The sequence below is a fragment of the Mus caroli genome, chromosome 10 (genome assembly GCF_900094665.2).
Source record: "Mus caroli chromosome 10, CAROLI_EIJ_v1.1, whole genome shotgun sequence".
Taxonomy (NCBI): domain Eukaryota; kingdom Metazoa; phylum Chordata; class Mammalia; order Rodentia; family Muridae; genus Mus; species Mus caroli.
Window position 1 is genome coordinate 120,736,862 of NC_034579.1, and position 25,443 is coordinate 120,762,304.

At 54.2% G+C, this 25,443-nt stretch overlaps 2 protein-coding genes across 6 annotated transcripts; one reads left to right on the forward strand and one right to left on the reverse strand.

The window, feature by feature from the left end:
• Nucleotides 1–1,534: 1,534 nt before the first annotated feature.
• Nucleotides 1,535–19,258, forward strand: Ankrd52 (ankyrin repeat domain 52). Its single transcript, XM_021173927.2, has 28 exons — nucleotides 1,535–1,638; nucleotides 1,958–2,041; nucleotides 2,482–2,560; nucleotides 2,747–2,817; nucleotides 3,783–3,983; nucleotides 5,015–5,102; nucleotides 5,356–5,498; nucleotides 5,751–5,963; nucleotides 6,217–6,295; nucleotides 6,532–6,646; nucleotides 6,801–6,883; nucleotides 6,960–7,077; nucleotides 7,255–7,323; nucleotides 7,469–7,609; nucleotides 7,692–7,772; nucleotides 10,183–10,294; nucleotides 10,491–10,562; nucleotides 11,034–11,235; nucleotides 11,456–11,543; nucleotides 11,671–11,788; nucleotides 12,613–12,832; nucleotides 12,975–13,062; nucleotides 13,162–13,245; nucleotides 13,323–13,468; nucleotides 13,556–13,638; nucleotides 13,845–13,927; nucleotides 14,107–14,198; nucleotides 14,545–19,258. Exons 1-28 carry the CDS (start codon nucleotides 1,612–1,614, stop codon nucleotides 14,793–14,795), a joined length of 3,231 nt encoding a protein of 1,076 aa, XP_021029586.1. The 5' UTR covers nucleotides 1,535–1,611; the 3' UTR covers nucleotides 14,796–19,258.
• A 673-nt stretch (nucleotides 19,259–19,931) lies between these two features.
• On the reverse strand, nucleotides 19,932–25,298 carry Slc39a5 (solute carrier family 39 member 5). Of its 5 annotated transcripts, XM_029482297.1 has the most exons (13): nucleotides 25,242–25,283; nucleotides 24,872–24,964; nucleotides 24,479–24,599; nucleotides 23,873–24,225; nucleotides 23,341–23,521; nucleotides 22,458–22,620; nucleotides 22,122–22,291; nucleotides 21,748–21,888; nucleotides 21,288–21,381; nucleotides 21,046–21,204; nucleotides 20,810–20,890; nucleotides 20,525–20,715; nucleotides 19,932–20,248 (listed from the first exon to the last, which is right to left on the reverse strand). In XM_029482297.1, exons 4-13 carry the CDS (start codon nucleotides 24,154–24,156, stop codon nucleotides 20,105–20,107), a joined length of 1,608 nt encoding a protein of 535 aa, XP_029338157.1. In that variant the 5' UTR covers nucleotides 24,157–24,225; nucleotides 24,479–24,599; nucleotides 24,872–24,964; nucleotides 25,242–25,283; the 3' UTR covers nucleotides 19,932–20,104. The 5 variants fall into 5 exon arrangements, with proteins under 5 accessions (XP_029338157.1, XP_021030465.1, XP_021030464.1 ...); XM_021174806.2 differs by lacking the exon at nucleotides 24,872–24,964 and having other exon boundaries at nucleotides 25,242–25,298; XM_021174805.2 differs by lacking the exon at nucleotides 24,872–24,964 and having other exon boundaries at nucleotides 24,301–24,599; nucleotides 25,242–25,298.
• Nucleotides 25,299–25,443: the final 145 nt, after the last annotated feature.

Consider the following 25,443-nt stretch of genomic DNA (forward strand, 5'->3'; position numbering starts at 1 on the left):
GAACTCACTTTGTAGACCAGGCTGGCCTCGAACTCAGAAATCTGCCTGCCTCTGCCTCCCGAGTGCTGGGATTAAAGGTGTGCGCCACCACGCCCGGCACAGCAAGCACTTTTAACTGCTGAGCTATTTTTCCAGGCTCTCTCCCAAACTTATTATTATATATTATTATTGTTATTGTTGTTTGGCGGTGAGATTTGAGACAGAGTGTTTTCTTTTCAATTTAACTTATAAACTACTTTTTTATTTATCTCACACGTATGAATGTTTTACCCACCAAAAATTTCTGCAATTGGAGTTACAATCCGCTATCAGTTGCTAAGTGGCTGCTGGGGATTAAACTTGGGCCCTTTAACTAGCTGAACCAACCACCCAGCCCCAACACTTTCTTGTTGGCTAATGGATATAGGAGGACCCCGTGTCCAGTGTCCACTGTGGGTGGTACCATCCCTAGGCAGGTGGTCCTAAATTAGATAAGAGATCTGGTTAAGCTTGAGCCAGCAAGCTGCATTCCTCACTGGGTTCTTCGTTCAAGTTCAAGGCTGAGTTTCTGCCCTAAGTTTTCTCAAAGATGGACTAAACCCTTTCTTTCTCTTAGGTGGTTTTGGTCATTGTTATTGTAGCAACACAAAGGAAGCTAGGATAAACTGGGGCTCATGACGTAGCCAGGACAGTTCTTGAATACACAATCCTCCTGCCTCAGGTTCCAGAGCGCAGGAATCTTATACATGATTCACACCTGGCTGTAAAGCATCTTTTAAAAATTGTACCCATCTATCAGTCTCGACTTTTCTTTTTCCCTCGGCCAACTGTCCCTGATTGGCTGCCTCTTTTGACCTCTCCAATGGGTGAGGGGAAGTTCCTCTCTACTGCCTTTTTACCGTGAGAAACAGTTATTACCCTAATCTGGCAGGGTAATTATGGAGTTGTCGGGTTTAGAGGCCTTTCTCCAGCTGCCAAGTGTCCTGCTCTTCACGGAGGCTTCTTGAGATTTTTCTGCAGCTTAGCAATCTTGCTATTTTCTTTCTACCCAGTGGAGACTGGCTCTGGGGCCATCTATAAGTTTCGGGTCGCCACACTCCAAGTTTCCACTATCTCTGGGGGACTTGGGGGTGTGAGTACGGTCGGAGGCGTCCGCTCTACCAGAGCATTGTGGGCTGGGTGAGCTCTCGCCCGCTGTTTGGTCCTGGGCTCGGGAGTCACTGGGGGAGCGAGACCCGACTCCGTGCCATGGGCCTGCGAGAGACCCCTCGGGCCGCCCGACTGCAACGGAGGGCACAGCGTGGTCCGCTGGCGGAGCTGCGGAACCCGCGCGCGGGGTAGGGCGAACCGGGGCCGCCCTGGCCGTCCTGGCCGTCCTGGCGCGGGGCGAGGGCGCCGAGGCCTGGGCAGCCTGCGCGGACAGTGAGCACCCCGAGGCCCGGCCAAGGCTCGCCGCCAGGGAGCGCTGCGGGCTCCCGCTCGCCCGCCCCCCGGTAGGCGGGGCCGCCCTCTCCCCGCAGCCGCCGCCGCAGCCGCCGCCTGGGCCGCCCCGTGTCCCCGGTGGAGCCGCCGCCGCCGCCGCCGCTGCCGCCGCTGCCGCGAGCTCGATGCGGACGGAGCCTGGGCCGGGCCATGGGGATCCTCAGCATCACGGACCAGGTCAGCCCTCCCGCACTTCCCCACTTCCTCTTTCCAGGCCCGGGCACCGCCGCCACGCGAGCCCGGGGATGTGCGGCCTAGGCTGGGCCCGAGCCCGGGGTTCCCGCGGCTCCCGCCGCGCCCCACGCCGTGCTCCACTCCGTGGAGCGGGTGTCCTTGGGGGCCTGGCGACCGGTGGGGGTACGGCGGGAATCCGCTGCAGCCAGGACCCCTGTAGCGGAGCCCCTCCAGCGACGCCCCCCTCCAACCTGTGTGCTCCCCCACCTCCCGGTAACGCCGTGGCTCGGGCCCGCTCCCTGAAAGCTGGTTCTCCCTGCAGCCGCCCCTGGTCCAGGCCATCTTTAGCCGAGATGTGGAGGAAGTGCGTTCCCTCCTCTCGCAGAAGGAGAACATCAATGTACTGGTGAGTTGGGAGCAGGGAGGATGGCGAGCCGGAATCCGGGCTCCGGTGTTCGGGACCCCTCCCCACAAGTGGGGCGGCTCCGTTTCTCCTCTACTCTGATGAAACTGCAGCTCTTTCTACCCAGAAATGGGAGCCTGCTCCGCATTTAAGGTTGGTCAGGCATGGAGCACCGACCATGGGTTCTGGGGATGCCCAGAAAACCGTGTTCTCTTCTCAACCATCGGGGTCTGCAGCGCCCCCACCCCTCCGGGAAGGAGTAGGTTTCTTGGTCGGTAGCCCTGACTCCACCCTCCCAGGATGCTGGCTTTTGAAGCCCGATATTGGGATTTAAGACCCTGCAGAAGAACCTAGAGGAAGGGAAGGGCTTGGAGTTCTCATACTAGAACTGGCGTTCAGGATAAATTTCTCTCTACAGCTGCTTCTCTTTTCTGCCTTTCCAGGACCAAGAGAGGCGAACCCCATTGCATGCTGCTGCCTACGTAGGCGATGTCCCCATCCTCCAGTTGCTACTGATGTCAGGTGAAAGTGGGGAGCAGGGAGGTGCGGCACTTAGGGAGGGGAGAAATCTTTTTAGATCCGAGGATTGATTGCTGGTGCTTGGTCCAAGAATGGCTTTCTGTCCGTTCAGGTTACCCACTCTGATCATTGGTTTCCTTCCCTCCCCCTCCTCAAATCCCAACAAAATAGCAAATTGTGTCCACACAGGTGCTAATGTCAACGCTAAGGACACACTGTGGCTGACCCCTCTTCATCGTGCCGCTGCCTCCCGAAACGAGGTACAGACCCTACTACCTCTTTTCTCCCTTTCAAAAAGGATGGGCTGAGGGCTAGAGAAACTCAGTTCTCTGCCCTACAGACTCTTCTGCCCCACACAGGGAGGAGACCAGAGTTTGGCCTCTCCTTCCTGCCCCTAGAACTGCGGGGGGGGGGGGGCTGAGTGCTGCCAGCTGATGTGACGTCAGGGAGAGAGCTTAACACTGGGCTGGCAGACTGTGGGGGCCCTGCTGCCAGGCCTGAGTGACTCATCCCTCCCTGGGGGCCACCTTAAGTCTGATCCCCCTCTGGGCACTGAGATTTCTCTCCTTGTGATGGGGTGGGGAGTAGCGATTGTGTGTCCTTGCCCCTCGAGCAACATTTAAGTTGACTGCCTAAGGGCCCAAACTCATACTGAGTCCTGTACTATGGTGTTATCAACCCTGAAGAGGAAGGGAAGGCCTCTTTGATCTCCCATCACTTCCTTGGCTCCAGCCCCCAGGGGGAGAGAGCTTAAGGCCAGTGAGAATGGTGTGGGACATGTTTAACAGGAACATTGAATTTCGAAGGGGATCCAGTTATGTTTGTTTATTGGGGTTATAGATGATATGATTTTGGTGTCTGTGGAAGGGCTAAGGGAAAGGATGTTTTTGCCATTAATACAGTGGGAGCCATTTGTTTTTCCTGGAAGTAGGCTTGGGGTGTGTGGATTTGCCCAGGGTGGGTGTGAGTGGAGATTTTCGGGGACCTGGGTTGGAGGGTGGTAGATGCTAAGTGGCTTGGAGAAGAGACCCCTGTTTTCATCATCAAAACAAAGAAGTTTAAGCTCCAACAACCTCAGGTCTGGAGTGGCTAGGTGTGTAAAGGAAAGGAAGAGATGCCATGCTAGGACGATGGATGACTAGTCACCATACCAGCCTCTTCCTTCTGTCCTCCTATGTCACTTCCTGCTCCCCTCTGTCTTCTCTTGTCCCTTGCTCCACCACAGAAGGTGCTGGGGCTGCTGTTGGCACACTCAGCGGATGTGAATGCCCGGGACAAGCTGTGGCAGACACCACTGCATGTGGCTGCTGCCAACCGGGCCACCAAGTGTGCAGAGGCTCTGGCACCCCTGTTGAGCAGCCTCAATGTGGCTGACAGGAGCGGGCGCAGCGCTCTACACCATGCAGTACACAGTGGGCATCTCGAGGTGAGGAGCCTTGCAGTCTAGACACAGTCTTCTCTCTGTTCCTTCTCATAACTGATGTGCTTCCAGACCCGACGGGCAGGAGTGGCTCAGATAGTTATTCAGATACTGGGGCCCTGCCCCAGAGGAATGATTGTGTTAACCAGAGGGTTTTGTGGGGGGGGGGGGTATTTGTTTTGAGATAGAGTCTTACTACGCATGCTTGTCTGGCCTGGAGCTTGCTATGTAGACTAGGCCAGCCTTGAACTTGAAGATTGAACTTGCCTCTGCTTTCTGAGTGCTCAGGTTAAAGGTACACTAGCATCCACAGCTTATATTGAGTTTTTAATTGATTTATTTTATATTTATTTTAAGCAGTGTGTTACATGTGCTTGGTAAAGGCTGTGTCACTGAGCTACACTTTGAACCCATAGATTGAAATTCTTTTGTTCTAGTGTTGGCAATGGTAGGCAAGCGATAGACTGTTCACCTGTATCTCCATCCCGCCTTTTACATTTTACCTTAAATAGCCTTGAACTTACTCTGTAGCCCAATTAATCCTGATAGTTGTCCTGCCCAAGTGACACTATTATAGACTCATACGATTTTGAGAGTCTGCAAACACCTGAAGAAACCCTTGAATTTCTTTTATCCAGTGGCATCTCATTGGTACCTGACCCCACAATTCTGGTTCTCCAGATTGTTCTGCTCAAGAACAGAGGTATTAGCTGGGCGGTGGTGGCTCACGCCTTTAATCCCAGCACTTGGGAGGCAGAGACAGGTGGATTTCTGAGTTCGAGGCTAGCCTGGTCTACAAAGTGAGTTCCAGGACAGTCAGGGCTACATAGAGAAACTCTGTCTTGAAAAAAAACAAAAAACAAACAAACGAACAAACAAAAGAACAGAGGTATTAGCTGACAGCTGTCACCCCCAATGTTGCAAACACAAAGGGGTAAGATTCTGAGTGCACATCTCTTTTCAGGAGGTCAGAGGCATCTGTACTTTGGTAGGTTGTGGGCATGAACCTGTCCCGTGTCTTTTATATCCTCATATAGACAGTGAACCTGCTCCTGAATAAGGGAGCCAGCCTGAATGTCTGCGATAAAAAGGAGCGGCAGCCGCTGCACTGGGCAGCTTTTCTAGGTGAGAGACACTGTAGGAAAAGGGAGAATTTGATTGTTAGGATCCTCAGGGCAAGTTTCACCCTTTGGGGGTGGAGCCTGGAGCCTTTGGGGGAGGAGCCTAGAGCCTTTGGGGAGGGAGCAGAGCCTGGGGCCTTTGGGGGTGGAGCTTAAGGCCTTTGGATTTACCCTCCACCTGCTTGCTTCTCTCCTTCCTTCCTTTCCTTTCCTCCCTCCTTCCGTCTCTCTTCCTTCCTTACTTTTTTTCTTCACAGGGCATTTAGAGGTCCTGAAACTGCTGGTGGCACGTGGAGCAGACCTCAGCTGTAAAGATCGAAAGGGCTACGGGCTGCTCCACACAGCTGCAGCCAGTGGCCAGATTGAAGTGGTGAAGCACTTGCTTCGGATGGGGGCCGAGGTCAGAGCAGTATACTCTGGGTCTGGGGGCTTAGGACAGGGGGTTGGAAGTTAAAGTCTGTTATAGAGGTTGAGACTGCTGGGGCTTTTGGGAGGCTAGACGGGCATGGGGAAAGGGTCTGAATAAGGCTTATATAATAGTGCAGTTATTGTTTTGGATTAGAAGCCTGAAGGGGCTGAGGCAGTCGGATTTCTAGGACCCATAGGCTAGCTGGCTGCTTCTGACTCTGTGCCCTCACTCCTGGAAATGCAGATCGATGAGCCCAATGCTTTTGGAAACACAGCTTTGCACATCGCTTGCTACCTGGGCCAGGATGCTGTGGCTATAGAGCTCGTGAACGCAGGAGCCAATGTGAACCAGCCGAATGACAAGGGCTTCACTCCACTGCATGTGGCGGCTGTCTCTACCAACGGCGCGCTCTGTCTGGAACTGTTAGTTAATAATGGGGCTGACGTCAACTACCAGGTACCTGAGAGGGTGATATACACACTAGCATGTGTAGATAACCTTCCCTGGGGGGATTACCCATTGGTCTTGTGGGTAATTAGGTCTTATCAGGGACTTGAGAATGTGGCCAGGGCATCCATATAACATTTCCATCCTCACTGACGTGTTCTTAAAAGGCACTTTACATGTATGTATGTAAAGTGTGTACACATACATACATGTATGTAAAGATCGTGCTTTACATTTAATAACTACCGCCATGTTCCCACAGAGTAAAGAAGGGAAAAGTCCCCTGCACATGGCTGCCATCCACGGGCGTTTCACGCGTTCCCAGATCCTCATCCAGAATGGTAAGGACTCAAGACGCATCGTGCTTTCTTCCCCCCTAGAAATCCCCTTCCCTACCCCTTCTCCAGCTTAGGACAGGCATTTGGAACTCTCTGCCTTTCTCAGTCTAAGGCTTCTAAATACTGCATGCAGAATGCTTGCATCAATTCAACATAGAATAGCACTTGAGTATCCTTAACTGGTGTGAATGGACTTAGGCCTGGGACGAGTCTGGGCTGTTTGTGTATCCTTGCCTCAGGTAGCGAGATTGACTGTGCTGACAAGTTTGGAAACACGCCCCTACATGTGGCTGCTCGCTATGGACACGAGCTACTCATCAGCACTCTCATGACCAATGGCGCAGATACTGCCCGGTGAGTCAGGACCTTTGACCCCACACTGTCCACATCAAACACAGAGGTCCAGAGATGCTTGCTGAAGGCACAGCTGGGGCCCCTCTTAACCCTGACTCCTAGGGTGGTGGTGGCCATAGAAACGAGCTCTGTAACTCTGTCCACCTCTTCCCAGGCGCGGTATCCATGACATGTTCCCCCTGCACTTAGCCGTTCTCTTTGGATTCTCTGACTGTTGCCGGAAGCTTCTCTCCTCAGGTACTTGCTAATGGGTTGGGTGATGGGGCGGTGGCGCAGGGATCCTGGATGCAATGTGGCTGGTGTGCCCCTCCAGGTCAGCTGTATAGCATCGTGTCTTCACTCAGCAACGAGCACGTGCTTTCTGCTGGGTTTGACATCAACACACCGGACAGCCTTGGCCGCACCTGTCTTCATGCTGCTGCTTCAGGAGGGTGCGTCTTCTCCCTCGGCCTTGAGAGCAGAGCAAGGGTGTGGGTCCCCACTGTCTGCCTGGCTTCTTTCCCTTGAACAATGAAAATAGTCACTGTCAGAGTGTCTACTCTCAGCCTCTACCGGGATTGGTGGCCGTGCTTCAAGGCTTTTACATTAACCCCTTGTCTGTCTTTTAGGAATGTTGAGTGTCTTAATTTGCTGTTGAGCAGTGGAGCTGACCTGAGAAGGAGAGACAAATTTGGAAGGTAGGTTAGTATGCTGGGGTGTCAGAGAGAACGCTGTGGGAGGAGGGGCATAAGCAAGGAGCATGTTATGTGTACCTATATGCTGCTCATCTGATGTTCATATCTGTCCCTGACTCTTTGATCTGTCCCTCAACACACTCTCCAGGACCCCACTGCACTATGCAGCTGCCAATGGTAGCTACCAGTGCGCAGTGACACTGGTGACAGCCGGGGCCGGCGTCAATGAGGCCGACTGTAAGGGCTGTTCGCCGCTTCACTATGCTGCTGCCTCTGACACCTACCGGAGGTGAGGCTCCTTCCTACCTTGGTGCTTCTCATCCCTCGCACCTCCTTGAGCTGTCCTAACCTCTTCTCCTGTGTTCTGCCAGAGCGGAACCCCACACTGCTTCCAGCCATGATGCTGAAGAGGATGAGCTACTGAAGGAGTCTCGTAGGAAGGAGGCCTTCTTGTGAGTATTGAAGAGGCTGCTGGGATGTGCCTTCCCCACAGAGCCACCCTGGCCCTCTCTTTTATCCTTCCTCCCATCCTGAATCTCCATGCCACCGCTGCCTCGTCAGTTAGCCTGCAGTGTGGGGAATGCGTAGGGAAGGACAAATATGAGGTGCAGCTCCTCTCAAGGAACAGGGAGCTGCCTAGGAGGTTGGGACATCAACACGCACGGGCTGCTTTAACTGAGCGCTTATCTTTCATGTTCCAGGTGTTCTAGGTGCTAAGGTGCTGGGCATTAAGCCCTGGATGCTGGGTGTAAGCCCTGGGATGACCTTGGTTCATTCGGGGCAGGCAGGACACCACTGAGCCTCCTTTTAGCTGGTACTAAGGAGAAAAGATGAATTAAGCCGGGTGTAGTGGTGCAGCCCTTCATTTTAGCACTCAGGAAGAAGAGTTTGAGTCCTGGTCTACACAGTGAGTTACTGGTCTGCCAGGGTTATACAGTCAGACTCTCTCTCAAAACAAAACAAAACTACAGATGAATTACCCTGGGGCTTTGCTGGTGGGGATTTCACTGTAGAGTACAATGTTAAAACCGTTCCCAACATCAAGACATGACAACCAAACGTCTTCAGGAATATTTCCCTAGAGAGCAAACCACTGATAAGACTGCTATGACTAGCCGGGCGTGGTGGCGCACGCCTTTAATCCCAGCACTCGGGAGGCAGAGGCAGGCGGATTTCTGAGTTCGAGGCCAGCCTGGTCTACAAAGTGAGTGCCAGGACAGCCAGGGCTACACAGAGAAACCCTGTCTCGAAAAACCAAAAAAAAAAAAAAGACTGCTATGACTAAAATTGTGCTTTAGTCAACTTTATTAAACAATCTCAAACAGCCAGGTGAACTGCATACCTTCAACCCCAACACTTGAGAGGCAGAGGAAGAAGGATCTTTTCTGTGAGTTCTAGGACATCAACTACATAGTAAATTCCTATCTCAAGAAATATGAAACACAGCCGGGTGTGGTGGCTCACATCTTTAATCCCAGTATTCAGGAGGCAGAGGCAGGCAGATTTCTGAGTTCGAGGCCAGCCTGGTCTACAAAGTGAGTTCCAGGACAGCCAGGGCTTTACAGAGAAACCCTGTCTCAAAAAAAACAAACAAAAAAATTTTGAAACACGAGCTGTGTGTGGTTGGTGGGCACACATCTGTAAGCCCAGACCTTGGGAGGTGAGAATAAGTAACAAAGGATAGGTAGAGACCAGGATTCAAGGACAGCCTTGGTCGTATAATTTGAGGCCAGCCTGAGTTACCTGAGACCTCCCCACCCCACCCCACCCTTTTTTTTTTTTAAAATAAAAGCACCTAGTTGTGTTGATTTCTACCTGTAGCCTCTAGCACTTGAGAATCTGAAGCAGGAGGATTGAATTCCAGTACATCTTACGCTATGTGGGTAAGATTTTGTCACAAACAGCAAAAAACTCACCTAAAAATAAAGAACACCCCCACCCCCATCAGCTGTATATATGGGGCTGGGACAGGAAGCTCTAGGCCTGGAATACACAGCAAGAGCATATCTCAGATACATCAAGATGAATTAACAATTAATTCTTTTCCTTCTTAAAAGCAATCATCATGCCTTCAGATAGCTCAGCAGGGAGGGATGCTTGCTTCTGAACCTCATGGCCTGAGTTCCACCCCTGGGACCCAAGTGATGGAAGGAGAGGACTGAGTGCTAAGAGTTGACATACATGCAAGCATACGTGCACACACTCAAGTGAACACACACACACAGACACAGGAGCAACCCCGAGTCATCCATTGGGAGAATAGTTAAGAACCGTATGAGGGTGAGGGCTGCACAAACCAAAAGAAAAATCTTCAAAAAGGCTCAACTCTGTGACTTTGGAAAGGTTCTTTATGCCCTCTGCTTCAATTTTCTCAGTGCTAGTAGGGATCAAACTACATCTAGCTCTGAGAATAATTATAGTTAAACAGACACATATGAGATGCTTAGCACACAGCATCAGTACATGGTAAATGCTGGATGTCATGGGATCCTGTGCTATGACAAGGCATACAAAGAACACTGAGGTGCTGAGAAGAGAACCAGCAGGGCAGGCAGGTGGTCAGGAGGGCCCTGGAGAGGAGAGCCTGGCCTGCTAGGCAAAGCTTGCTGGGCTTGGAGGCAGGAGCGAGCATATCCACCTACCAGCAAGGCTGGGAACTACCAGAGTCCAGAGGATGGACGATGGCGTTGGGGATGGTGGCCCAGGTGTGGTCAGAGCTAGGGTTGGAGAATAGAATTTAGCCTACAGAGAGCAGAAGGTGGCCCACGGGCCTCCCTTGTCCCTGTCCTCTGCCCCTCCCAGAGCTGCACCTTCGCTGGGCTGGGCCTATCCCAGCCTCACAGTCTATCCCTGACTCCCCAGCTGTCTGGAGTTCTTATTGGATAATGGTGCAGACCCCTCCCTGCGGGACAGGCAGGGCTACACAGCCGTGCACTATGCAGCCGCCTATGGCAACAGACAGAACCTCGAACTGGTATGTACGAGGGACTTGGCCTGGGGGTTATGGAGCAAGGATAGGGCTGGAGGTGGGATCACAACCTTCAGGTTTGTGATCACTAAGTCGGGTGGGTACGGTCGAATTGGGTGATTAAGGGATTACTGTGAGTGTGGCGGGGGCCCATGTCTTAGAAGTTCCGGAACCTCAACATGTACTTTCCTGTTCATTGCAGCTCTTAGAAATGTCCTTTAACTGCCTGGAGGATGTGGAGAGTACAGTTCCAGTCAGCCCTTTGCACTTAGCTGTGAGTTTAGCGTCTTTTCCTCTTCCTTTTTGTTCTACCTTGACACTCGCCAGGCATGCTGGTGCTGTGACCCTGTCTTTGCATCTGCTCTTTTAAAAGAATAGTTTTCGTGTTTTTTGGGTTTTTTTGTTTTTGTTTTTTAGTATGATTGTGTGTACTGTAATGATGTGTGTGAGGGCAGGTGAGTACCATGTGTCGTGTGAAGATCTGAGGACAACTTGATGGAGCTGATCCCTTCTGCCTTCATGTGGGTTCCAGGGATAGAGCTCTCAGGCCATCTGACTGGCAGAGCAAGCTCTTTACCCACTGAGCCATCTTGCCAGCCCTGTTTCTACATTCTTGGGATGTGACAGGGAGGTTGTCTGGAAGGAGCCCAAGGACAACCTGTGGGACCTGGACCTTTCCCTTGGGTCCCAACAGCAGAGTAGGAAGAGGAATGTCCTTAGCTGTGTATTTCTTGTTTGCCTGCAGGCCTACAACGGTCACTGTGAAGCCCTGAAGACACTGGCTGAGACGCTGGTGAACCTGGATGTAAGGGACCACAAGGGCCGGACCGCGCTCTTTCTGGCCACTGAGCGAGGCTCCACTGAGTGTGTGGAGGTACTGACGGCCCACGGTGCCTCTGCCCTCATTAAGGAGCGAAAACGCAAGTGGACACCTTTACATGCTGCTGGTTAGTGGTCCCTTTAAACCATGCCGAATCCCCGAGCAGTTAAGCTGGGAGTGGACTAGGGCAAGGGGGATGGAAACTTCAAGCCTGATTAACAGCTTCCTACCTGCAGCTCTCTCTTTGCCCTAGGGTTTCTCAGAACTCCAACCCTTGAGCAGATTTAACCTCCTCCTGCCTCCTGCCCTCCTGGCACTGTCCTGACTGAGGTTCCCTTTTCTTTCAGCTGCCTCTGGCCACACCGATTCCCTGCACTTGCTGATTGACAGTGGGGAGCGAGCTGACATCACAGATGTCATGGATGCCTATGGACAGTGAGTGTGGGCCAGGAATGGAATGTTTTTCCCCTCTTCCAGACCCTCATCCTTTCATTACTCGGTCCTTGCCAAACAGCTGAGAAGTGAGGAACCCCCTCAACCCTTTGTCCTGTTTGCTCTGTAGAACCCCACTGATGCTGGCCATTATGAATGGCCATGTGGACTGTGTACATCTGCTGCTAGAGAAGGGATCCACGGCTGATGCTGCTGACCTCCGGGGCCGCACTGCCCTTCACCGTGGGGTGAGTCGGCTGCTGGGAATGGGGTGGCTCACAGGCAGGTCTCCGGTAGAAGCATAGGGCCCACCAGTGGCAGGCCATCAGGAGGTCTAGTGAGTAGAGTAGGATTTTATCTCGGTCTTACTGGGCCTGCGCCTGCCTGCTCTGGGATCATATCTCCCGCCCCTTCCTGATGACTCGTTTTTTCCTCTCACTCAGTTCATCCCTTTGAGAATGTGCTTTCTACCTACATACATGTCCTGTTGCTACTATCCTGAAAGGACTGGTCTCTTAGTCTCTTTTTCTTTTTTTCTTCCTTCCTCCTTTCCTTTCCTCCTTTCCTTTCTTCCTTCCTTCACTGCCCCCTTTTATTGATAGGATCTCACTACAGAGTCCTGGCAGACTCTGAACTAAGTTGGTAGGTCAAGATGGCTTTAAACTCACATAGGTTCCAAGTGCTGGGGTTAAAGGTGTACTATCCCACTGTTCCCAGCAGATCTTTTATTTTAGGGGTCTCACTATATCTCCCAGGCTAGTCCTCCACCCAAGCTCAGGCGATCCTCCAGCCTCAGCCTCCTGAATAGCCGAGACCACTGGTGTGCCTGGCTTCCAACCACAGGACCCTTTGATGACTTGTTTCTTGCTCTCTGGTCTTTTGTTCCAAGACCTCAGGATTGGCTGAGGCTATTCAGACTGTCAGGAATATAGCTGCTGGCCCCCAACACCAGAATATTGTAGAGATAAGGATGGATTCCTGGAAGTAATTCTTGCTCCGAGGCTAGCCCCCAGCAGCTAGGCACTGGAAAAGGAGTGGCTTCTTACCACTTTCACCTCTGTGTGCCCTGCAGGCAGTGACTGGCTGTGAGGACTGCCTGGCTGCCCTGCTGGACCACGATGCATTTGTACTGTGCCGAGACTTTAAGGGCCGCACACCCATTCACCTGGCCTCAGCCTGTGGCCACACTGCAGTACTGCGGACTCTGCTGCAGGCTGCCCTTTCCACAGACCCCTTAGATGCTGGTGTCGATTACAGCGGATACTCGCCCATGCACTGGGCCTCCTACACTGGTACTAATGGGGCCTTTGATAGGCATAGGGATGTGTGCTGTAGGAGGGGATCTGGAAGTGGATTGGAGGGCCAAAGACAGGTCGGAGCAGATGGAGGCTCGTGGTATTTCTCACCCTCACCGACTTCCTTCCTTGTGCCCAGGACATGAAGATTGTCTGGAGTTGTTACTTGAACACAGCCCGTTCTCATACTTGGAGGGAAACCCCTTCACTCCTTTGCACTGTGCAGTGTAAGCATCTGAATCACATACTCTTGGGGTGCTGGCCTGGGCTGAGGGTGGGGAGTCCCTCTGGTTTCCTGCCTCTGATGATCCCCTCCCCCACTCCAGAATTAATAACCAGGACAGCACCACAGAGATGCTGCTGGGGGCTCTGGGTGCCAAGATTGTGAACAGCCGAGACGCCAAAGGACGGTGAGTGCCAAGCCCTCTGCTTCTGGCTTCTGCCCACGCAGAGGAGCAGCCCTGTTTCATTCTACTCTGGCCCCCAGGACTCCCCTTCACGCCGCTGCCTTTGCGGACAACGTCTCTGGGCTCCGGATGCTGTTGCAGCACCAAGCCGAAGTGAATGCCACCGACCACACTGGCCGCACTGCGCTTATGACGGCCGCTGAGAGCGGACAGACTGCTGCTGTGGGTGCGTAGCGTCTGCCACAGCAGGAAGGTGGGGAGACATGGCTGCCGCTCTGCAGGGAGACTTCAGTCTCTGTTGTCTCCTTTGTAGAATTTCTGCTGTACCGAGGGAAGGCAGACCTGACTGTGCTGGATGAGAACAAGAACACTGCCCTTCACTTGGCTTGTAGCAAGGTACTGCGCAGAGTAGGGAGTGCCGGTGGAGGCCAGAACTCAGTACAGTGCGGGACTCCTGGTGCAGGATAGACTGTGACAGAAACCAGGGCTAACTAGGCGACCTGACTGGTGAAGCATGTCTCTGCTCACCTCCCTCCCAGTTCCTACCCTGTTGCCTGTTAGGCTTCTGTTCCAAGTACCTCCTTTCTGTTCCTCTTCCTCAGGGCCATGAGAAATGTGCCCTCATGATCCTGGCAGAAACCCAAGACCTTGGCCTTATCAATGCTACCAACAGTGCGCTGCAGATGTGAGTGCCCGGGGAAGGGGGCTCCTGGCTGGGGGAGGCAGGTGGGTGAAGAAAGCAACCTGCCCTCCAGGTGCTCGCTAGAGCTCACAGTATTTGTTCAGTGTCCTTGTCACCCACCTTGGGTTGACAAGACAGCCTGGCACCCTACTCAGTGTACTTCTTTGCTTTTCTCTTCTAAGGCCTCTCCACATTGCTGCCCGCAACGGTCTGGCTTCTGTGGTGCAGGCCCTGCTGAGTCGTGGGGCCACAGTGCTGGCTGTGGATGAAGAAGGTGGGTGGGGTCAGGGACTTTCTTCAGGAGGTTAACCTTGTTATACATGAGATTTTCTTCCCAGGGGAAACGGTGAGAGCAGGGACACATCACCAGTGTTCTAGGTCTCACAGGGGCGTCTGATGGAGCTAGGTGGATCTGGTAGGGTCAGGAAGACTTCCCACACACCCCAGTGTGCTACCCTTTACCCTGGGTCCCACTGGGTCCTTGCCGCCTGGTTTTCTGGCTACAGTGGGTGGGTGCCTCCTTTGGTTCCCCTCCACAGCCTAGAGCTCAGGGCCTGGAAGGGTGGGTGGGGACTGGACTCCAGGACCCTGAGCCTCAGTTCTCCACCTTGGTCCCACAGGTCACACCCCAGCACTGGCCTGTGCTCCTAACAAAGATGTGGCAGACTGCCTGGCCTTGATCCTTTCCACCATGAAGCCTTTCCCACCCAAGGACGCCGTCAGTCCTTTCAGCTTCAGCCTGCTCAAGAACTGCGGCATCGCAGCCGCCAAGACGGTGGGTGGCTGTGGCGCCCTGCCTCACGGGGCCTCTTGTCCCTACAGCCAGGAGCGGCACGGCGCCATTGGGTTAGATGGCTGCTACTCAGAGTAGCCCCCTCCAATGTCCCTCTCCCTGCCGGTGGCTTGATATCTTATTCTATTTATTTAGAAAAAAAGTCTAAACATTTAGGGCACTTTAAAGGAGAACACGACTGGGTGGTGGGGCAGAGGGAAGGATGCACTGGGGAGCAGCTGCTTACCCTTTGCCATACCATCCTGGCCTGGCAGAGGTCTGGGACCTACAGGGAGCACCCTAGGCTCTTGGTACCCCCAGGGCAATCCCTTCTGCCAAGTGTCCCAAAATGATTGCTAAATGCCTGGCTCCCCCCTTTGACTCCATCTCTGTTTCCCCTGTTTGCTGCCAGCTCCCCCAACTTTTCCTTCCGACTCTCCTCTGTGCCCCTACTCCCCTCTCCTCTGCTGCCAGGCAGACCCCTCCTCTTCCTCCATACCCATCACTGCCTCCCTGCTTGGCCCTCCATCCCTGCAGCAGTGAGAAGCCTTAATTTCTGGTACTGTGTGAGCACTCTGGGGGTGTCCCCCCTTCCCCTTCAGGGGCAGCTAGAGGATGAGGGGGGAGGGTATTTAGCACTGGGGCCTAGAGCTTCCCCCCCATATCCTATCACCCCTAAAATCCAAATGCAAACACTTGAAGCAGCAACTACTGAACCCGGCCCAGAACTTGCGCTCTCCCCCGGCTCCTCATGTGCAAACCAAGGGCTGCTTCTGCCCCCACAGCCTGCTCCTGTTTCCCACTTCTGGCCTGGCCCCCTCACCACGCACTTTAACCTTGCTTCTTTCTTTTAACTTCTTTTGGGAGAGGGGAGCCTGTGGCCATTCCCTCCTTGGCTCTCTTCTCCTTGAACTTTTGAGGCTTGTCATGAATTTTTAAGTAAGCATTTTATTCTTTAGGGGAAGAAACAAATTAATATCCTGCCCATTTCAAAACTACAGCCCTAGTATATGTCCTGTGTTTCAGGCATGTGTTTGCATGTGATTGGAGGTAGGGACCATGTTCTTCCTCCTGTGTTTCCCAACCCCAGAGTTTTCCATGCCCTGTGTCTGTCTCTACCTTCTGTCATGTCTGAGAGTACCCACTGCCCCAGTCACTCCTGATATGAAGCCAAAGATGGTAGGAAGGGCAGGGGCAGTGTGGGGACCTCTTGTTAGGGAAGCAGGCTTTCCTCCGTGGGAGGAGGAGCACTGGTCAAGGGAGCGACAGACAGACACTGTGGCTCAGTTCAGTCCCCTGCCCTCCCAGCATGGAGAGATGGTTGAGTAGACTCTGCACTGATAAGGTTCTGGAATGTACCCGAGAAGCCAAACTGGGCTGGAATGGGGAGGGCAGTGTTCTCTTCAAATGTAGCATTGCATCTGGCCCTGGTCCCTTCAGATGCCCTGTCCATCTCCTTGGTGAGCCTCTGCACGGTTGGACCCAATCCCATAACCCAGTGTCCCTTCCTCACACGCAATACCTCAGCCAGGGGCCAAGACACAGAACTTGAATAGAGGTCCTGCCCCTCCACCCCACAGTGCATCCTTGCCCAGTTTGGCTGCCATCAGTATTGCCCCCTGAGAACTGAGAACTGGATGGGCTTCGTTTACACAGTACAGGGGTCTCCCCTGGAGACCCCTCCACCTCCTTCCCACCCACGCTTGCGTCACCCTCATTTTTACCCATTTTTTCAGTTGTGTCCCTTGAATGTCTTGCCACCCTTGCCAGGGGTGAGCTGAGGGGAGAGGGGCCATCCCAGGGAGCCCTTCCTCCCGACAGATACCCTGCACCATACCTCATGCTGGTCCCAGAAGCCCAGGGTGTTTGTCCGAATCTTTCCTTTTCATGGTCCCTGTTTATCTTTGTGTCTTGCTTGCCCCCAACCCTCAGATCCTAAACCATTTCAAGGCTTCCAAATGACCATTATTGGTGAGAAGGATTGTGCAGCTTTTAGTTTTTATTTTTGTTTTTAAAGCCAAAGGGCCTTGCAATGCCCCTCTTGCCCACATCCCTTCATGCCCTCTCCTTCCCTATACGACAATCAATGTGACCTCTCTTAAGGGCTGCCGCCCCCACCCCCACCCTGCTGGTTCTGCAAAGCTTGTCCCCTAACTTCAATTCTCTCTCCTAAAATCTTCCCATTTCACCCCCTCTCCTCTCATCTTGGTGCTGGGAATGAGGTGGTGGGGGCTGGGGAGCAGGGAAGTTTTCCCCAGGACGACTGGGGCATCGGTCGTGTTCTCCTTTATCAATGCTTGGTGATGACAGAGGAGAGTCTGAGGATTTATCGGGAGCCCCGTTTTGTTTTGCTAGATGAGATTTCGGGTGGCTGTCTGTTCCCTGCTGTCCTGGGCACACTGTCAGCAATGCTGGGAAGATGGCAGGGGGTCCTCTGTCCCTCCTCATGTGGCTGTGAGGAGGCCTGGAGGACAAGCAGCCTCCTCTCCTTATGCCAAAGGAAACCCCGCACCCCACCCCACCCGGGCTTCCCAGCCCCTAGTGTTTTTGAAGCATTTTGACCATTCTCATGGCCACTGCATATTTATTTTAATGTTAAGATTTTTTTTTTTTTTAAAAAAAACCTCTCTGACTTAAACGGGTGTGGAGAAGTAAAACAGGCAGAATGCCCCCCAATCTTAGGGGTTGGGTGGGGAGGGAACATCTCCTTCCCTCTCCCTCTCCTCCCCCTCCCCTCTCCCCACCGCAGCTCTAAAGCACTTGCTTCAAGTAATAAGCACTTTTGTGAAAAGGCCTATTTACGTGAGGACCCTGGGGACAGCCCCAGGTCCCAGCAAAGGAGACAGAGCGAGGGCTACATAGGAGACAGGGAAACAGACATGGGAATCAGAGGGCGACATGAAAAGAGCCAGTTTTTAGTTTCTGATTTTGGGGGGATGTTTCTGATTGGGCGGTGGCTTTGCTAGGTTTGTGTACTTCAGAAAAACAAATGGCACAAACTGTGGGTCCCAGAATGGACCAACAGACCCGGGTCACTGCCACTGTCCATCTGAGACTCTGAGACTGACGGGCTACCTCCCCCACCCGTGGCCCCCTGAGCCATAGGACTGCTGAAAACCACTGAATGTACAGCCCAGGTTGGGGTGGGGAGTTGCCCCTGGGGGAGGGGGCTTCTCCTTTTGTTTGGTGCTGTGGGGGGTGGGAAACATGAGACTGAGGGACTGCCACCCCACGTAGACATGTGTTCCTTGGGGTGGAGGGGCTGAGGAGGGCCGCCTCCCTCTCTAACCCCAGCCATGGCCCCTCCTCCTTCCTCACCCCTATCCGTTCTGACTGTAAGTCCAGCTCACCTTTGCCTTCAATATGTAACCAAAGGAAAACTCAACACTGTCTCCACCGCTGTCTGCCCACCCAAGCACCTTCTTCCTCCCTGGATTAGAAGGGGAGAAGAGGCTGGGGGTGGGGATGGTGGGGCCTGAGTGAATGGTTCTACAACTGTACCCCCAAAACCCTCTCTGTGGTCTTGGAAGGGGTCCCGAGAGGCGGGGTGAGGCCAGGCTGCCGGGCTGGAGTACGCACACTGTGTATGTTATGCACACGAGTGTTTCTTTGTCAATGACTCCAGTAATTGCTCCAGCGGGAGGCCCCTTCCTCTTTCCCTCTCAGCCGTTTCTCACCCTCTCCCCACACCCAATGTTCATTCCCTGCCTCCCCTTCCCACCGCAAAGGAAAATAGCCTTACAGACCCTAGCCCAGAAACCCTACTCCAGGGGCGAGCCAGTGTGGCCCCATCCTGCCCGCCAAGTTTGAACCCTGCCTGTTGGGGAAGGCAGGGAGCAGAGCAGCCTCTTCCCTTCCGTGGTGGCTCCGCCCTCGGGGGCCTTAGCCTAGCTTGGGTGAGGACAGAGGTGAGGAATCTTTGAGGACCAAGCCCCGTGGTCTGGGAAGAGGGAGGTAGAGGAAGAAGGGTCTGACTTGGGGGCTCCCTCCTCCCAACCCAACCCCTCTAGAGAAGCGACCAAATTCCCAGAGATAGAAGGGAGTTGGGGTGGGGAGGGTCTGCTCCTTGAATTACTTGAAGGTACTGACTCCGAGGCTGCTGTTGCCCACGTAGGTGTGAGGGGGACACTGTCACTGCGTTTGGGAGGGCCGAGGACGGCGGGTGACGAGAGGATCTACCTTGGCCCTCGCTCACTCCTGCTAGGCCCTTTCCCTGGGCCCTCCTGTCCCCACCCTCACTCTGGGCGCCCCTCCAGTTGCACTAAAGTAGCTGTTGTGCCAGTCTTACCCACGCCAGGTGCCAGGGTGGGGTCTCTGCTTCCAGTCCTTCCTCCCGCCTCTGCTCCCATCCTGGACAATCTTGTTCACTCGTATTCCTGGATAGCTCAGCTTTGTGTGTGTGTGTGTTTCGGGGGTGGGGGTGGGTTTGGCTGGAGTGGCTCTGGCAGGGGTTTGGGAAGGGGAAAGATGGAGGATGGTATCTCCTACCCCCTTCCCCAACTTCAAGCCACAGAAGCCTGGGAGGGAGGGTGCCTACTCTCGCTGCCGTGTGTCTTGCAGATGTGCCAAAATAGGGGTGGGTGGGAGGGGAGGGTGCCTGGCAGAGCAGCCCCAGGGTGGCTCTCTCAAAGCAATACAGTTCTCCTGCTGGGGAACAGCAAGACAGGGGAGAGGGTTGGGTGGGGACCTGGGGTTCCCCATGTACAGCTGTGTATATTCAGGGGTGTTCTCTGTCTGGTACCCGCTGTGGGCATCATGTGTGTGTGAACCCCTTCCCCATGCCCTGCATGACCTGTGATGCTGCAGACACCACCATCCTGTGTGCAGGCGTGCTGGGGGGCACGGAGGGGCATGTCCCTGTCCTGTTGCACCCCCCACCCTGTGACCCATGTACTCGGTTGTAGGAAGTAAAGAGAACTGAGCACAATTCACTGGATTCTAGTTGAATCTTTCTCTAAGCAATTTCCTCATTCCTGCCCTTCCTCTCCCTGTCCTGGATCCACCTGTGGTGCTAGTGTTGGGGTCAGGGGTGTTTAATGCTGGTGGGCAGCAATAAAGCCAGATACCTGCATCCCCAGGGTGCTGAGGGCAGCAGAAAAAAATGGGGACCTTGGTGCATTTGCCCTGCCCCTCCCCCACCTGGGCTAAAGCACAATGCTATCCCTGAAGACTGATGCACCCCACATCCTCCAGGCCCCCACGCTTGTCCTCCCCAAACCTGCTTTGAGCCCTCCCACCACACCCCGGTTTTCTATGCTGTTTTGGTGCAAGTACAACTGTCGTAGTCATGGCTTTGGGATGGGTTCTGTTTATTAAAATCCTATTGCTCCTACTGGCCCTGTGTCCCGCCTCCATTCCTGTGGTGGGGGGAAGGAAGGGCAACCTGGATCCTCTGCCACTGGTCCACATCAGCCGTCAGGAACCGTGGGCAGTAGCTGCTCCTCCAATAGGGCTATGGTAAACATGAGGCTGCCCCCCAGTAGCAGCCCCAGCCCCTGCAGAAGCACATAGAACACGGGCAGGGGCTCAGGAGGACGAAGCAGGGTTGGCAGCTGCAAGGAAGGAAGACTGTCAGGACTCTGCTCTGACCTATGACCTACTTATCTATTTACCTACGTTTGAGGCAAGACCTCACTGTCTAGCTCTGCTAGTCTGGGACATTTGTAGACCAGACTGACCTCGAACTCACTGCCTCCTGAGTGATGGGATTAACAGGACACACCCATGCAATGCCCCCTTGACACACGAGAAAGGGTGTCATGCAGTATCAGACTGGGTCATCCCTCTCCATGCCACCTGCCCACTGTCCATTCTACCCCACATCTCACCATATCCACTAGGGCCACATAGAGGAAAACCCCAGCCGTGGTCCCAAACACCCAGGGGGTGAGGGGCACAGGGCCCAAGCTGAGCCCCACCCCCAGGGCTGCACCCCCCAGTCCCAGGGCTCCAGAAACGAGGCTCAGCAGCAGCAGCTTCCGAAAGGACAACCCTTCCCGAAGCAGCATGGCAAAGTCACCTGTTGTGGGGAGAACACAGAAAGGAGGGGTAAGTCGGATCTCTCGGAGATGCCCACCCCCTGAGCCCACCTACCCCACTGGTGCCATCCCTACCCAGTTCATGGGGCAGCTCGTGGCAGAAGACTGCTAGGGTAGTGCTGAGGCCACTGGAGAAGCCATCTGAGAAAGCAGCACCTATCAGCAGCAGGGTCAAAGGGTGTTCGTGAAGAAAGTTAGGAGCTGCTGTCTCAGCTCCCCCTGGTTCTCATCCCTCCCACCTCCCTGGGAGCTCTCCTACCCCTGCTGGCTCCAGAGCCCTGCCTCCCACCTCCATGTCTGTAGCCTCAGACCTAATGCGAGCCCGTCGGTGAGGTTGTGCAGGCAATCTCCCAGGAGGACCATCCATGCGATACTGCCACCCCGGTACTCATGGCTGTGGCCTTGGTGCCCAGGAGGGGCTAGAGATGGTGGGGACTGTCTGTTCTCCCTCTGGCCCTGAACCTCTGGCTCTGCAGCAAGAAGACCCAGGTCAAGTGTTGGTAACTTTAAGTGGGAGCTGCAGGCTGGTGAGCTCATTGTCTCTGCTAGTCACCTGAAGCTGCCTGTAGGGGTCGAAGGACCATCCCACTGCCATCCTCTGGGTCAGGGTTTGGTTCTCCAAGATCCCTTTTGTTCCTGCAGCATCTCTGAAATGGGAGGGTATCCCTCCTGGTGGAGGAGGTAGCGGGCCCAGGGGCTAAGGGAAGACCAGTCCAGCAGCTGGGAAGATGAACACCTGGTTCCACTGCTAGCACCTGGACAGTGTTTTCTGACCTACACCCCTTTCCCAGGTTGGCATCTCTCTCTGTTTAATGTTGATAGGAACTGCAGAGAACAAACCATTTGGCCAGAAGTCCCAGGTCTATCCTAAGGGGCCCGTCCCCTCGCAGAGGTGGACAGGTCCTATGCGATTGGCCAACCGGCCAAGGACCAGAAGCTCGTGCTGCCCCTCCCTCCTGGCTTGGCTAGGACTTCTGGGTTTGGCAGGAGGAGAAGAAAAGGGTGTCACTCACTGGCCTGAGCCCTCTGTGCCGCACAAGTCCTAGCGTGTTCTCTAGCATGAAGAGCAGGAAGAGGCCACCAAGCACCGACAGCCCCGGACCCAGGTCCTCCTCTGATTGCTCACTAGGTCCTGTGTGCCGCCCTCCTTGTGCCTGTCAGAGAATAGATCAGGGCAGGCCCTGGAAACTCCTACAACCCAATAGCATCCCCTCCTCCCAGCAAGCTTTTTACTCATGCATCCTAGAAGAAGACAGCTGTGGCTAAAGCCTGGGGGTGAGGGGTCAGGATGTGGGAGCTGACAGAGGGAAAAGGGCTGTGGCTGGAAACACAGGGCCCCATGGCCAGTTACCACGGGGTCAGGCTGTGAGGATGGAGGTTCACATACATGTGGGAGCAGGTGTAGCAGGGCATCCCCACAGAGAGTACCCACGGCCAGGGCCCCCAGGAAGCCCAGCACTGGTTGCAACAGACGAGGTCCCAGGAGCCGCAGCAACAGCAGGGAGAGGGGAGCAGGGAGGCTGAGGAACAGGACTGCCAGGCCACTGTGAAGCAGGGCTGGGGAGAATTGGGTCTGTTAGGGCAGGGCTGGTCCAGAGGCACAACGTGGACACAGATACCTTCACAGGAGGTTGGACCCCTATCAGCAACCAACCCCCCCCTTAGTAAGGGACCCACTCCCTACCATGATGCAGGGTGTTGCCCACCCCACTCATCCACTGACCAGACAGTACATCCCCCGGAGGTGCTGGAGCTGGGGTTTTGATGCAAACACGGCTGTCAATCTGATAAAGCAGGGCTGGGCACAGCAGAGCGAACTGACGAGGAGTCAGAGGAGCAACAGGGCTCAGTCCAAAATTGACCAGCAGCTGGGAGCCATTCAGACACTGGAGATTTTGAGGGGAGGGTCATGTATTAGGGAGTCACTGTGAACTACAACCCACCCGTCTTGACATCTGTTCTTCCATCAAGTCCCAGGTCTTTCTCAGGGTCCCATTGGCTCATACTGGCATATGCATCAGAGACTGGGGACAGGGGACTTAATGTGTGTTAATTCCTGATGATTATCCAATCCAATGTAAGTATTCGACATATATTTCTTAATTTGCTAGAGAACGCTGCTGTTATCTCCCTCTTATGCCCTAAGAATTTCCTTGTGTTAGCGATGAGCTACTTTGGCCACTGGACAAGGAACCTGACAGTGCCGTCCATCTTTAGTCAACACCCCACCATGGGTTGATCCAGCCTAGGCTGGAGTGCTTCTTTTGATAGGGCATGCCACCTGATCACAGGGTCCAGCAGCTTTGTCTGCCACCTTGTGTGTGTAGAGCAAGGAACAGACGGACTGTTTCAGATGGATATACCATCATCTCCAGGACACTTTTCCACATAACCATCCCCACAGCCTAACCCTGAGATACTTCCCTGGATTGTGCGTTTGCTAAGTGACACCCCTGAATTTGGTCAGCCTGCGCTAAGGTCAAAGGGAACACCGAGTAGCTATTCGCTTACTGACTCTTCACGTACTTCAAACCCCCTAAAGGGCCAAATACTTCAGGCCACCTACTCCCATGGTTCCTTCTCCCTGTCTAGAGACTCAGACTTACATCCTCGTTCAGATGGTCAGCCAACGAATGGTCCAACAGCAGAAGCCTCTGGAAGAGGTCTAGGCCCGAGGGCCCTGACCCGTGCAGGTCAGGAGCCTTTGATTCCTCCTGGTCACCCCAACCTGAAGGGTCCAGAGGCATTCCTGCCCAGACGTCCACACTCAGCTCTGGCTCTTGCAGCCTATATTAGATGGATTAGCAAGCAAGTCAGACTGATTCAAGTTCCCTGACACCTGCCCTGAGCTGTCACCTGGGAGGTTTGGCGAAGGAGAGACAACCACAGTCAGTCCTGGGAAGACCTGAGAGCTGTCATTTATAGGAGAACCTAAAGTGGGTAGCTGTGGGCTCGACAGGGAAAGCCTGGAAGTACCGAGAGCAAGGACTTCTGGAGAATTGAAGCTAGTAGACGTGAGCAGTTGGTGTGAGAGGATTTGTAACTCTGGGGATTCATGCACTGGGCAGCTGGAGCCTAAGCAGGCACTGAGCGGAACCAGGAGACGCCACATTTTGTGTTTGGGAGAGAGATTAATACCTGTGTGTGAAATTGTCTCCACTTGTGGGTGCAGTCCGCCCAGTTGGAGGCTCATGGTGTCCCAGACGGAGCCCCTGGACTCGGCCTAGTCCTAGGCTGTGTAGAAGCCGCGCCAGGCCCCCTGCAGTCAGTGTCCCGTTCTCTCCATATAGGCCAAACAACTGGGCCAGGTAGTGGTTCTGTTCTTGTTCGGCTGGGCCCAGGTTTGGGACGGAGCCTCCTACCCAGCCCAAGGCCACCCCCATGCACAGGCCAGTCAGCAGATGATGTACTGGGGGCCCCATCACTAGGTCTATGGTTAGAGGCTCTGTTTCTGACTTCTATTTCCTTTGAGACATCCTGAGGACTGTACCCTAGAACAAGGAGGAGGGGTAGGGTCAGAGCTGCTGTTCCTCAGCGGAGAGCTAGGGAGGTGTTCTTACACTTACCACCGCTTACTGAGTCTGTCGTCTGCAGCCTCTGCAGGCTCGGGCGTCCTCTGCCCCTCCCTTCTGCCTTCAGAAGCAGCCTCCTGACCCCAGAACTCTCCTTACACCTGGTCCTGAGACGACCCACCTCTCAAGCTTGTTCCACCTCCCTATTCCCTCTCCATATTCAGGGCCTCACCCCTACTGGCAGTGTGAGAGCTGTCACCTCAGGTCCCTGGAAGGCCTCACTGTGGACCTTCGGAGATCAGAGGGAAGGAGCTCAGCCTTCAGATGCAGTGGAAGCCACGTCACAAGGAGGGCTGAAATGGATAGGTTTCCCCTTAGCCCACCTGCTCTGGGGCGGAGTCAGGGGTGGGGCAAGTGTGGGAAGGTTCATATAGGAGTTAATGGTTCACTGGTCTCTGGGATGGGGGGGGTCAAAAGTCAGTCTCTGCAGGGCCCTGACTGGGGAGGGGCCACCCTCTGCCCTGAGGAAGCCACATGGTTAAGAACCTGTGCTCAGTTTTTTCCTCTTAAATATTTTATAGCCCATAACCCATTCAGCACCACCCAAGCCTTTTCCTGAACGTACCCTCCCCACGTTCCTTACATCTGGTCCTGAGCTGCATCTGTTTCCAACCCCATCCCCACATTCCCTGGAGAGTTGAGCCAAGGTGCCCCTAAACTGGGAGTTAGAGGGAGAGGCAGATAAGTGGCAATCCCAGATGCATTTAGGAAAGAGACTTCAGTGATGCCCACCCTGGGAAGTGTAAGAAAAGAGCTGTGATTCCCCGACTCCAGCAAGCACTAACCGCCAGCACCCCCAGCTCTATAATCAATGAACAAGAAAGAGGAAGCCCTGTTGAGGAAAAGAAGCCAGAACAGGGCTCCCCTCGACATCTGACCTGGCTTACAATCAGGGGGTCAGAGTGAGTGGCCCAGGGGGTTGGGGTTAGCATTACCTGACGGCAGGACAGGAGACACAAAAGACACCAAGAGGAAGGGGGACCCAGCCTTCTTGTGGGAGGCAGGCTGGACAAGGGTCACCTGGAGGGAGGGGGTAGGGGAGGGACACTACCTTAAAGGGGCAGGCTTGCTTTGCCCAAGGCCTCCTTGCCTGGGCACTACAATTCCTTAAGTGCACACCTGCTAACCTCTTTCCTA